We start from the raw sequence: 13,333 nt of genomic DNA on the forward strand, positions 1-13,333 counted from the left end.
GAAATGATGCTGGCTCCTTGTGCTGCCAGCCGAATCGCAGCTGGATGGGTCTGTACCTACTAACCCTGATCTCAAGGAACTGATCTAAGCACAGAGAAATGGAATGATCTGCGTACTTGTGTGCCGGGGGGCAAATGACCTGCCCTTGGGTCTCGTGCCCACATCTGTCTACTGTGAGAAGGGTGCCCTGAGAAGATCTGCGTGTGGGCCTTCGTGGCTTCGTTCTTGTGAGTTGTCGAGGGATTTGCTCTCGGAGATGACTTAATAATCACTCAGGGTCCCAGCAGTAAACTGAAGGGAGTTCCCTGGTGGCCAGGTGGTTGGCATTCCGGGCTTTCATTGCCATGGCCTGGGTTCAATCCCTGGTTGGGGAGCTGAGGTCCCACAAGCTGCACAGTGCAGCCCAAAAAAAAGGCTTTAACCTAAGAGTTGTTAATGCACAGATTATGTACAGAAGGCAGTTAGGAGAACCACCGAGGAATAGTGAAGTCCCCAGGCACCAGCAACAGGGGGAACTGGCTACCGTCGCAGGCCTGAAGGGGAAAAGGGAGGAAGCAGGGGCTGGAGGCCTGGCACGGGGCCCCAGACACACATGGTGGCCATAGGGGTGTGTGGCCCTTAGCAGAGCCATGAGGAAGTGGGAAGTTGATGTGCTCCCCCACCCTCTCTTCCCACTCTCCAGTTCCCTGTTGGTGTGTCTCATTGGCTGATCCCAACTGGGAGCCAGAGAGCAGAGATGCCCAGGTGACAGTCTTTCAGGGTCAGCCTCCCGGAGTTCAGAGCCAGCTGGGCAGAGGATTGAGAATGGATCTAAGTGGGAATGAGCAGAACGATGAGGGTAATTTATGAGTGTCCCTGTTGACCTTCATTCCTGCGGAACCTTTTGTGATGGGTTGTTCTCATCATGAATGTTCCCATATGAAAGCCCCCAAGTGTATTCATAAGCCATAGTGGGCAGAATGGCCCCCGTGACTGCCGGTTTCCTGGGACCCTCTCTCTGCCTCCTTTCTACCTGCCACCAAAGGAGTTTGTTTCATTCACCCCAATATACAAAGCAGTACATACCTATAGAGTGTGTACTGAGGTGGGCACTGCTGAGCACTAAATGAATTCATTTCTTCCAGTGTTTTCCTAGTGGGAGCAAGGACATTTAGAATTAGGAGGTTTTTAAATTGTGTGCAGCCCAGAGGAGTGACAAGGCTGACTGGGAGTCCTCCTAGCAGACCTAGGGCCAGGGCTGAAATCATGACCTGCCCTTATCACAGGGCTGTACCTAGGCAGATTGAGGGCAGTGCCGTGGGTCCCCTTTGCTCCCTCTAAATGACTCCTCTTTAAAGATAGGGCTCATTTAGGGTGGCCTAGCTCCTTGCTGCTCAAGTTGTGGCCCACGGGCCTGCAGCATGAGCATTGTTAACTTGTTAGGAAGGCAGAATCTCAGGCCCCAGCTCAGGCCCACTGACACAGAATCTACGTTTCAACAAGATCCCCAGTTGATTAGTACGCATGATAAAATTTGAGAAGCACTGCCCTTCACTGTATTAGATTGTGTATTCTCAGTTGTAACCTCATTGAAATTCCTTCACGATCCACCTGCTACCACTGTCCCCTTGCTGTTGAGTGTAGTGAGACCCTGCTTTTTACCAACTTCACTCCGGCCACCACTTGGCCGGAGAACATGTGTGGTGGAGAGGTCTGGAAGATGACCCTCCGCTGAGCATCACTGTTTTAACTTCGTATTTGAAGCCAAGGTGGAGGTCATGGTCTGGTAGGCAGTCGGCCCCCAGTCAGGACTTCATCTGGTCCTTCTCAGGCCCAAACCCAGAGCTGGCAATGACAGGGAAGTGGTCCTTTTCTTCAGCCGTTTTGTTTAGAATACAGAGCTCTTCCCTTTAGGTCACTTGCCCGTGTCAGCTCATCTTGGAAGGCCATCCTCTTCACAGATCTGGGCTCTGTGCTTTCTGGTCTTGTAGATACACTGTTCAGAGTGCCTGTGTTGAATGTGAAACAGTCCCTGGAGTTAGCTTTGAGTCCACAGGGGTGTCTCGTAGAAGCCAGAGGCAGGCATGTACCCAGGCCCAGGTACAGATACAACCAAGGACTCAGAACACCTCCAGTGGCCTCCATCTCCCCCCTCTCCTGCCCTCTGCATAACTGCTTCCTTTCTGCTCTCTCCCTGCACCACAGACCCCTCTGCTTTCCCTTCCCAGGCTACGCAGTAGAGCACACCACCTGCCACCCCTGTCAAGGGCCAGCTGCCCTTGGGGGGCATGGTGGGTAGCTCTAAAGATCAGAAGTACTCTGGTTCTGATTCTGGCAGGTGGAGTGTTAGGATGCAAGGAAGGGAAGAGGGGAGCAGTGGGAGATGCCGGCAGTGGATTCTACAGGGGACAGAGGCAGCTGTGAGGAAGGCCTAGCTCACCAGAACCCATGTGGTCCCCAGGATACCAGCAGAGGAAGCAAACTGGCTTTTTCTGATCCCCTATTAGCTGCCCAGCACCATGCTAATCACTTTACATGTTGTCTCCTTTCACCTTCATGCATAAAAAAATCCCTATGAGAGTACTATTAACTCCATTTTGCGGACGAAAAAACTGAGGCCACAAAGAGTTCCATTACCTGACCAAGGCTACAGAACCAGAGGTGAAGAGGCTGGAATTCAGCCTATGGACCTTTCCACCCTACCACACTGTCCCTGCCACACCTGGGCCAGGGCCGCAGTCAGTATCACGGATTAAAACAAAGTGCCTGCGGAACCTGGCCAGCCTGGTGCCGTCACGGGGGCTATGGAAATGCCCCTGGTTCCGGGAAACAGGATTTTCAAACATGGCCCACTGGACACGCTCACTCAGATTCTGCTCCGCTCAAGTTAAATATGGCCAATGTTGGCTGACCAGCAGTGCCCCTTGATGGGAGAGGCAGGGCCAGTGGAGAGGCCAGGCAACCTGGTCGCCTGAGACAGGTCAGCGGGTGGTGAGTCAGGGGGCTATATACAGCCTGTGGCCGCCACCGCCAGCAGTGCCGCAAAAACTCAGCTGATGAAACCCCCTGTAAGCCCCTGCCGGGCTCTGAGAGGAGCACATCAGCCCTCCTCAGGGAGGGGCCCTCACTTGGCAGGTCCCTGGACCAGCATTGTGCACGGTCTGTTCCAGCGCTCATGGCGAGGCCTGGGGCCTGGGCTCATGGGCTATATTGAGGGCTGAGTCACCAGCCTGTGCCTGGGCAGGCTGACTGTGACGGGCTGGCCGGGGCCTGAGTCAGGCCCTGATTTATCCTGGAGAGTAACGGGCTCTGGTTTCTGGGGCAGGCAGGGTGAGAAGGGTGCCAGGAACCATCCTTGGCACTGGGCACCCTCTGCCGCCCATTCACTTACTCCCCTGGGGACACACACACACACACACACACACACACACACACACACACACACGCACCTCTCGGAGAGAAGAAATGAGAAGGGGGAGAAGGGAGTTCTTTGTCCACTTGCTGGCTTCCCTCTGAACTCCCCCCACCTTAAGCGAGGCCCTCAAGTTACTGGGGGACCTAAGGTAACGCCCACAAAACACGAGTGTGAGCCATTAGGGTTTGTGAAGGGCTGTCAGCTCCAGGCAAACCTGCTTTACCCCTTTCTCTTTTCCCCAGAGGCTCAGGGAGAGGAATCCATCCTTTCTTGGATCTATACCTCAGGTTGGGTGTCAGAAGTCTGCCTTTTTGTACACACACACACACACACACACACACACACACTTCCCTTATGAAACCCAGCTACATGTCATGTGTCCCCAGGAGGTGGGCATCTCTGCACAAGAGAGCTCAGACTCTCAAGTAGACGGATGGCACTGATGCCTGATGGTTGGTTTTGGCCATGGTATAAAGGTGGCATGGGGGAATGAGAGTTCTGGAGATAGGGAAGGGGGTGCCAGCAGGAGGGTGGAATTCCTAAGCACCTCATCACAGGCAGCCGAGAGAACATGAGCCGCAGGGCCCAAGCTATTTATATCTCGCCTGTCACTATCAGGGCCCCCAGAGCTCCCCCCTCCTAAGTCACGCACAGCAGGTCCCTTTTCTGTTTCTGGTCCCTTCTCTACTCCTCCCCCTCCCTCAGTAATGAGAAGGGAAAGAAAACATTCATGGACCCCTCTCACCATAAGCACTGCCCCCCACAAAGCTCCTGAACTTCTTCCCAAGCTCTGTAACAAGGACTGCCCTCATTCTTCCCCCAAAGATGCCCACTTTCCCTGTCCTTTTCACCGGGCCTGGTGGGGGAAGAGGAATAAGGTCAAATGATTCACCAGAAACTTGCCAAATTTTGGTCATCACACAACTTGAGTTGGGGCCCAAACTTATGGGTCCAGAGGGATGGGAAAGCTGAGGAAGTTTGGCCTAAAGGGGGTGCCGGGAGGCGTGGAATACATGTATCCTGCAGAATTGCTGAATATATATTCCTTTTATATAAAGTATGTTCTACAGCTCTTTCACCTCATCCCAGGCCAGCTCCTCTGTTTGAGTGACTCAGTTTCCCTGCTGTCAGCTGCCCTTGGCTTGCCCTGAGCCCAGCCCAGTCCTGCCCAGGCATCCTGGCTGGCTCCTTGGGGCTCTCCCTGCCCACCAGCCCCCGTCACGTTTCCCCTGGACTACTCTGGGCAGGACTCTCTCTGTCTCTGTCTGGCTAACCTGCCTTTGACTGGAAGGATCTGCCCTGTGACCCAAATGGGCACATCGCCCAGGGGGCTCCCTGGTACTACAGGGCAGAGGCTCTCTCTCCCCTCTCATCACCTTGGTTGAATCAGACTTTGGGGGGGTGGGGAGCACAGTGTGACTCACTGGGCAGTCTTTTCCTGAGCTCAGCTTCATTCTTTCATTCTGAGAGGATGAGGACAAAAGGGCTGGTGACAGGGACACTGAGTCAGGGGTAGACGCAGTCCTTCCCCTGGGACCCTGGGTTTGGACTTCAAATGAGACTTTTCTACATGTAAAGTGGGGCATCCTCACCCCAAGCCTTCTCCCTAATTGGCGTGGGCAGTGTCGTTACTTCCTCTCAGTCCGTCTGCGCACAAGCACACACACTTCCCTTCCCTGTCCGCAGGTGGACAATACCCTGGGCTAGGAGCCAGGACTCCCAGGCCCTGTGAACAGCCCTGCCACCAAACAACCCAGAAGATTCTTTCAACACCAGATCAGTGTGTTTTGCCCTAACCACTGGCCTCAGTTTCCCCTTGTGTCTCTTTAGTCCTAGGGGGCGGGGGTATATTTCATCTCTGACCGGCGAAGCTTAGTTCTGGGGTGTTGGGAGCCCTCACTCCCCCCATTTTCCAGCTCCGCTAGTCATCTCTCCAGCGCGGCGGCTCCGGGGCCCGGGCCTCCCCGGGGTAGTAGACTCGGGCCGGGGGCGAGGGCGCCCCTCCCGCCGGCGGGCCGCGTGGGGGAGGGGAGGGAGGGAGGCGGGGCCGGCGGGCTCGGCTCGGCCCCCACCCGCGGGCCGAGCGGCATTCCTGGGAGGCCGGCGCTCTGACGTGGAGCCGGGGGCCGCAGGCGCGGCGGGGGGAACGCGGCTCGGGGGCTTCTTAAACCCCCCGCCCCAGCCCGGCCCGCACTTCCAGAGCACCGCTCCGCCCCCGGAGGGAGAAAGACAGAGAGAGAGAGAGAGAGAGAGAGAGAGAGAGAGAGAGCGCGGCGGAGGAGCCGAGGAGGCCCGCCGAGTCCCGCCAGACAGGGGCGCGAGAGAAGTTGAGAACCGCGCAGCGCAGAGCCGCGAGTCCCGCGATCGCGCCCCGACAGCGCCTCGAGCCCGAGCCCAGCCAAGCCGGAGCCCAGCCGGCAGCGCAGCCCCCGCCCCAGCCCGCGCCAGCATGATGAACAACAGCGGCTACTCCGAGGCCCCCGGCCTCGGCCTGGGCGACGAGGCGGACGACATGCCGTCCACGGAGAAGGACCTGGCGGAGGACGCGCCGTGGAAGAAGATCCAGCAGAACACTTTCACGCGCTGGTGCAACGAGCACCTCAAGTGCGTGGGCAAGCGCCTGACCGACCTGCAGCGCGACCTCAGCGACGGGCTGCGCCTCATCGCGCTGCTCGAGGTGCTCAGCCAGAAACGCATGTACCGCAAGTTCCACCCGCGCCCCAACTTCCGCCAGATGAAGCTGGAGAACGTGTCCGTGGCCCTCGAGTTCCTCGAGCGCGAGCACATCAAGCTCGTGTCCATCGGTCAGTGCGGGCGGGGAGGGGGAAGTGCCCCGAGGAGGGGCTGGCCCACGGGGACAGAGGACTCAGGTGCTGGGTGGGCGCGCGGGGAGCCGAGAGAGGGCCGAGAGAGCCCCGGCGCCGGGAGAGGACCCTGTCCCCGCTCTCCCGCCCGCCGATGCACGCCCCCTCGGGTCCTGCCTTCGCACCCCTCTCTGGTCGGCCGGCATCCCGAGGCGGCCCCGGGGGAGTCCAGACCCGACAGTTTCTGAGCCCTCCAGCTTCAGCCTCCCTCGCACACTCTCACCAACCCGCCTCTCCCCTTCGTCCCCTTTCCTGCCACCCGTACCCCCAGCCCAGGCTTGAGAGGACTGGGCCAATGCCCATTACTGATTCCCGGGGGCACCTCCCCCCAAACAAAGCAAATGGCTTCCCAGCCTCCCAGCACCTCCACCGGGGAGGAGCGGCTGAAGGCGGGTCCCAATCGCTGCCCGATCCCAGGGAGCAGGGGGAGAGCTAGTGGCCGGGCGGGCGCGGGGCCCGGGTCCCCCGCGGGCATATGTTCTCGGCGTCTGGGTTCAGGCCCAGGGGCCAGGGCCGGCAGGGCCCAGCCTCGGAAACCTAAAAAGGCTCTGAGCGAGATCCGAGAGCCTTAACCCCTGCCTGTCCTCTACCAGCTTCAGCCGGCCGGGGAGGGGGCTCCCTCCGTCCACGCCCGGCCCCCGCCCACCCCCTAAGCCCCGATTGGCTGCAGCTCAAACGGCCTGGGCTGAGGGGAGGGAGGGAAGGCCTGAAAAAGGGAGGAAGTCATTGAGTGTAACCAGATTTGGAAGGTGTGTCAGCGCTGGGTGGGGGTGGGGAGGCACCCCAGGCTTGGGAGCTGGGGAACCCGGGATGGGCTCTGAGAGGGTAGGAGCTGGCCCTCCCCTCACCGCCCTGCCGTCGTCCCTGCAGGCCGGGGGCCTGGGGCAGAGCCCTACCCCTGTGGCGAGCTCCTAAGAGCCCTGATGGGATTTGCAGGAAAGGGCCCCTCGGCGGGGTGCACCCCAGGGCCGCAGGAGGGGAGTTTCACAGGGCGTCCGGTGCCCCCCAGGCGGCCCCAGAGACTTCTTCAGATGATGGAAGGTCTGTCCACCTCCACTCTCCCTCGGGGCATCTCTAGGCCTCCGGAATTAGCAGCTGAGCTCAGTCCGGGGCCCTTTGCCCCGGCCAGTCCCCTCTCTAGGCCTTACCCCCTCCTGCCCCAATACTGACCCCCACCCCACCCGCTCTGGCCTGGAAATAGCCCTGCCGCTGTGACACAGCAGATGTCTCTGAGCTTTCCAGAAGGACAAGCCTGAGGACAGGGCGTGGGGAGGGGCGCCGGTGTGTGTAGTGGGAGTGAGGGCTGCTTGAGAGCGCGTGGGGTTGCCGGGGGCCAGGGTCAGAGAGGAGTCAGCCCTGGGCCTGTCAGCCCCCGGCAGCTGGGATTTCACCGACTGGACTGACGGTCCCAGGTGGGGTCTCGAGCGGAGAGCTTGGGGCCTCAACAAGGCTTCGTAGGAAATGGCTCAGCCTTCCCCTCCCCTCCCCGCTGCAGGGCGCTCGGCCCCTCTCCAGGCCTCGTCCTTCCTGAGAGCACACCTCTCCCCTCCCCCATGGTGGTGCCTGGCTCCGGCCCCTTTGGCTCAACTGTGTGTGGAGAGGCCGTCTCAGAACAGAGGGGGAAGAAGCAAAAGCTGGTTTGGGGGCGGGAGGGAACCCTCCTTTCCCGTTCCTGCAGGGAATTGTTCCCCATTTGGGCCAAGTGGCTCGCTCCCGCCGCCGGATGAGATAAGCTGTCAGCAATTCAGCTGCTGGGGCCTGAGGCTGAGGCTGGATGGGAGGGGGCACAGGCGGCAGGGGCTGCCCAACCTGGAGAAGTTGTAACGGGTGGTTCCCCGCCAGGCGGGCATCGTGCTTCCTCTGGTTTCCTCTGTCCCGCTGAGTGGTAGGAAGGGGTTGGGGCAGGGGCCGTCTCTGGGCATCGTCTCAGGACTGAATCTGGGCGCCTGGGAGGAGGTCAGAACAGCTCCCCACGCCCTTTTCTAGGAGTGGGGCGGGAGCTGGGGGTTGAGCCGTCCCCCTGAAGGAGGTAGGGGTACTCAGCCCGGGGTGGAAGGAGCTGTGTGCCCTCCTTACCCCGCCAGCCCCTCAGCCCCTCCGAACAAAGAGGCCTATGCGGCAGCTCTGTCCCGCAGCTGTTCCCCAGTTGCTATTCCTTCTCCTGGAGCCAACCACCGAGGGAGGGGCTGGAGGGGGCAGCAGCTGTCCCGGCACCTCCCTCGCTGGGCCCTCTCTTCTCCCCCTCCACTTGAGGCCTGGGGTGGCCTCAGGGACTGGCTCTGGGGCTCCTCCCACCCCTTTGGTGGCATCCCCATTGGGGTGGGAAGGAGGGAACCCGGCCTGAGCAGAGCTCCCCTCCTCTGCCTGGCCTCTGAGGGGGAGGAGGGAGAAGAAGGTCACTGCTCCTAGAGTGGGACTCTGGGCCCACCCCTCTCCTGCTGACCGGGACCACTTGCTGTCTGGCCCAGGGCCAGTTGCTGGGGAGAAACCTTTCCCTGCGGCAGATGGGATTGACGCCCCCGCTCCCCGTACCCCCGCCCCCTGCCCCAGCAGCCTCAAGGCCTCCCTCCCAGGGATCTGGCTGCAGTTTGCAAGTAGCACTCTGGGCATGCGAGCACCAGCTTTGGAGGCTGTCAGGGTTGTGAGAGGCTGTGAGGCCCTGGGTGTCAAGACTGCGAAAGTGTTGTGGGCCTGTGTGTGTTTGAGAGAGACCGCACCAAAGCACCAGGAGGCTGGGAGTGAGCGTGTCATGGAATCTGCAAGCTGCCAAACCATTGTGCTGCAGTGGAGCCAGGGGTAGAGGGGGCGGGCCTGGGGAGCTGCTGGGGAAGGAAGGATGAATCAGTGAAAGGGTGGTGGAGCCAAGGGGGCCAGAGCCCGAGGCCAGAGGGACAGAGAGACTGAGACTCCCCTCCTGGGAGCAGGTTGAGGGGGGATACTGGGGTTCCCCAGGCCTTACCCTCCAAAGGCCATCCCCCAAGATCTGGTGGGGGGCAGGAAAAGATACGTAAGGGGGCACCTTCAGCCCCACCCTTTCCCATCTCTTGGGCAACACCAGTAAACAAGGCTGATTCTCCCACCCCCTCCCAACCTCCTAAAAGCAGTGCTCCGGGAAGCTGATTGATTTCAGGCCTGCATTGTCCTTTACAAGTAAGCTGGTTTCCAATGATCTATACTCTAGGCCACTCCTGGCTCCTGGATATTTCTCTCTGGCTGTTAAAAGGGAACTAGGCCCCCCAAATCTTGGGGTACCAGTTCTGGTCCATAGTATTCCTCAAAGGAGGGGATGGGTCGAGAGCCTCGGCTGCCCCCATGTGGACTTGAGTCCACATGGGTAACATTCCCCCCGGCTCTTGTGAAATCTTACTGGTCCCTATCATTTGAAAACACGATTTGCAAGCCTTAACAGAATGTGCACTGTACCCACCCCCTCCTCCAAGAACTTTGTTCCTAAAACCTTTTATAGCGTTCAGAGTAGAATTTGGCTGGAACCAGGTTGGTCCCATTCCTCTCCAACTTCAGTTTTTAAAATATTCATTCATTCAACCAGTATTTATTGAGATTCTACTAAGTTCTAGGCTCCGAGTAGACATGAGATACAGTATCTAGAGGGAAAGAAGGCAGACAAAAGAAGTATATACTGTATGATTCTATTCATAGAAAACTCTAGAAAATGCAAACTAATCTATAGCGACCAAGAGCAGGTCAGTCGTTGCCTGGGAAGGAGAGACCAGGAGGGGCAGGAATGATGGATCACAAAGGAAAGGAAACTTTGAGGAGGGGTGGATATGTTTATTATTTTGATTTGTGGTGATGGCTTTGTGGGTATATACGTGTCAAAACTTATCCAGTTGTACTTTCTAATAAGTAGTTTATTGTACATCAAGCGTACCTCATTAAAACTGTTTAAAAAAAGAAAAAGAAAGGAAACGAAACAAAACAGTGTCTGCCCCCGAGAGCCTTACAATCTTGCATAACTGCATGGATGCCTATAGCCTGCTAGGAGGCTCGCACAAGTGCCGTGCAAGAGGTGAAACTACACGCTGAAGGAACACATTGGGAGGCAGCCTCATTCTGAAGGGAGAGGAGGGGTCCATCAAGGGCCGGGCCTCACAGGATGGAAAATTTGGTAGTCAGAGAAGGAGTAGGTCCTGACCCAGCGCTCAAGCAGCAGCCTCAGGACCTGGGCGGGGAGGGGAGGGCACCGTGCTAGAAGTGGAGCCCTCCCGAGCCCAGATCGCCTCTCCGCTCCGCAGACAGCAAGGCTATCGTAGATGGGAACCTGAAGCTGATCCTGGGCCTGATCTGGACACTGATCCTGCATTACTCCATCTCCATGCCCATGTGGGAGGATGAGGATGATGAGGATGCCCGAAAGCAGACACCCAAGCAGCGTCTACTCGGCTGGATCCAGAACAAGGTGCCCCAGCTGCCCATCACCAACTTCAACCGTGACTGGCAGGATGGCAAAGCTCTGGGCGCCCTGGTGGACAACTGTGCCCCTGGTAAGTGGGCTGGCGGCACACCATGGATCCTTGAGCCCGGAAGGGGGGCTGGGATGAGCTGGTGATGCCGAGGCTTGTGTTTGTCAGAACACATGTCCCAGGGTTGGGGGATCGGGACCCCCTGCCCCAGCTGAGAATCACTGCTGGAGTTAGACCCTTCCTGATGAGTTGCCAGATCCTGCAGTGGCAGGAAAAGGGTTTACAGGCCAGGACACTGGGGTTCAGAAAAGGCCAGTGACTTGTCCAAGATCACACAGCTTATCTGTGGCAGAACTGAACCAGAGCCCAGGGCCTCAACTCCCTGCTTCCTACTTTGCCACATGGGTGTCATTTCTGCTCAGCCAGCAGAAAGCAAATGTGGTGGGACTCTGGCTTTCCAAAGAAGGCCAGGACTTAGACCCAGAGAAGGCTGTTCTTTGTGAGCCCCTGGGACAGCGTTGAGAAGGGGTTGAAGCCCAGGATGATGTGGGCTGAGGCTGATGTGACACTGCCCAGTGGCAGGTGACCCAGCCCTGCCCTCTGTCGATGTAGGCCCTGGCCTGCTCAGGTGGGGGCAGCTGAGGGCCCATGAGAAGACTGAGGCATCACAGGCGAGAGCCGTACCCCTCGTGCGGCTTCCTTTCTGACCCTCATCTCCTGAGAAGATAGGTCTTCTCCACCCCTATCGGTCAGCTCTGCCTCTGGGGAGCCATGTCCCCTTGGGCGAATCCTCCCTCAGCCTGGGGTCAGCTGGGGAGCAGGGAGTGGGAGGCGGGGGCACTGGCCGCCTGGGAAGCATTCCCAGCTGCTGAGCCATTGCCCACGGCTGGTGCGGCTGCCAGCAGTGAGCTCAGCTGTTCTGGCCAGTCATGGATTCCAGCCTTTGAGCGGGCCCCCTCCCCGCCAGTGAGCAGCACCCTCCTCCTCCAGCTCTGGCTTGGACCAAGCACACCCTAACCCCTGCACCCCTTCCCAGGAGCGACCTGTGGCCGCCTCAGCATTCCTCCCATTAGAAGGGCTGGGTTCTGGGTGCCTGGAGAGAAGAACTCATCCTCTCCAAACAGGCCCTTCAGTGCCTCCATTTCCCCAAGGGGGAAGTCAGGGAGGAGAGAGAGTCTTATGCTCTGAGGCTGTTGTGGGAAGTGCCTGGAGACTTAGGACTTCAGGGCAGCTGTGAGGAGGCCTTCGAGGAGATGGGTCAGAAGCATGTGTGGGACGGGGACTGCCCACCCGGAGGCAGCTGGGATGAGGCAGGAGAGGTCTGCGAGGAATGCCCTCACAGGGGTTTGGTGTTCAGGGTCGGTGCTGGGGCCTGGTAGGCAGGAGGCCGGCTGGCAGGGCTGGTGCCAGGCTGCGTCAGCCGGGGCAGAAAGCCCTCATTGTTGGTGCTTGGAAGGGCTGCCGTGCCTCTAAACAGCGATGGGCATCCCAGCTGATGGGCTATAACATCGGGGGTCAGCAGGAACCCGGCTGATCAGGGGCCTAGGGCTGCATGGGAGGGAGTGTGAACCCACAGCCCGTGAGGGTGTTGGATGAGCAAATGCTCTGTATGCTGGCTGACTGCTTCCCCTAGTCATCGCCTCCCTCCGCCATCTATCCAGGCCTCTGTCCTGACTGGGAGGCCTGGGACCCTAACCAGCCTGTGGAGAACGCCCGGGAGGCCATGCAGCAGGCGGATGACTGGCTCGGGGTGCCCCAGGTACACTGGCAGACGGGGCGGTGGGAGAGTAAAGGGGCCAGAGGGCCAAGGGTGGAGTTGGGTCTATAAGGGTACCTGGTCAGGATGTGGGTGAGAACCGGGGTTCCTGGCTAAGGAGGGCATCCTCTAACATCCTTCCTCCTCATGGCAGGTGATTGCTCCCGAGGAGATTGTGGACCCCAACGTGGATGAGCATTCTGTCATGACCTACCTGTCCCAGTTCCCCAAGGCCAAACTCAAACCTGGTGCCCCTGTTCGCTCCAAGCAGCTGAACCCCAAGAAGGCCATTGCCTACGGACCTGGTATGTACTGAGCCCTAACAGCCCTCCCTGGGCAGCTGGGCACAGGCTAGGATGGATCTCCCTAAACTCTCTGGCTCTGCCTTCCGCCCCTCAGGCATAGAGCCCCAGGGCAACACCGTGCTGCAGCCCGCGCACTTCACCGTGCAGACAGTGGATGCTGGCGTGGGCGAGGTGCTGGTCTACATTGAGGACCCCGAGGGCCACACCGAGGAGGTATGGAGAGGCCATTGGGGGTTGGACAGGGACCGCAGGCCAACAACTGGAGTGGCCTGGAGATGGCTGCCAGAACTACCCTCTATGCTGGAGATGGGGGACGCCTCACCATGGGGGCTGCAGGAGCTGTGGGCTCAGGAGGGGCTCTAACTGCCAATCTTTTCCCTTCCCAATAGGCAAAGGTGGTTCCCAACAACGACAAGGACCGCACCTACGCTGTCTCCTACGTGCCCAAGGTCGCCGGCTTGCACAAGGTATCTCCCTATAGGCCCCCCCCCCCGCCCCCGTCTTCCCCATTCCATTCACATCCTTGGCTCTGCTGAATGGACCCCTGTCTCAGCTCGCACCCCGCCCCACCCCCGTGCACCGGCCACCCG

The 13,333-nt window shown here is 59.1% G+C and overlaps 1 protein-coding gene across 2 annotated transcripts in view; it reads left to right on the forward strand.

Moving 5' to 3' along the window:
- Positions 1–5,512: 5,512 nt before the first annotated feature.
- Positions 5,513–13,333, forward strand: part of FLNC (filamin C) — a 28,174-nt gene continuing 20,353 nt past the window's right edge. The window contains exons 1-6 of one of the 2 annotated variants that reach the window (XM_073809916.1): positions 5,513–6,198; positions 10,515–10,763; positions 12,344–12,441; positions 12,593–12,743; positions 12,838–12,956; positions 13,133–13,210. In XM_073809916.1, the coding sequence (XP_073666017.1) occupies positions 5,844–6,198; positions 10,515–10,763; positions 12,344–12,441; positions 12,593–12,743; positions 12,838–12,956; positions 13,133–13,210 (1,050 nt within the window). In that variant the 5' untranslated portion in view covers positions 5,513–5,843. The remainder of the gene's footprint in view (positions 6,199–10,514; positions 10,764–12,343; positions 12,442–12,592; positions 12,744–12,837; positions 12,957–13,132; positions 13,211–13,333) is intronic. The other variant, XM_033863225.2, reaches the window with a different exon arrangement.

The sequence above is a fragment of the Tursiops truncatus genome, chromosome 9 (genome assembly GCF_011762595.2).
Source record: "Tursiops truncatus isolate mTurTru1 chromosome 9, mTurTru1.mat.Y, whole genome shotgun sequence".
Classification (NCBI taxonomy): domain Eukaryota; kingdom Metazoa; phylum Chordata; class Mammalia; order Artiodactyla; family Delphinidae; genus Tursiops; species Tursiops truncatus.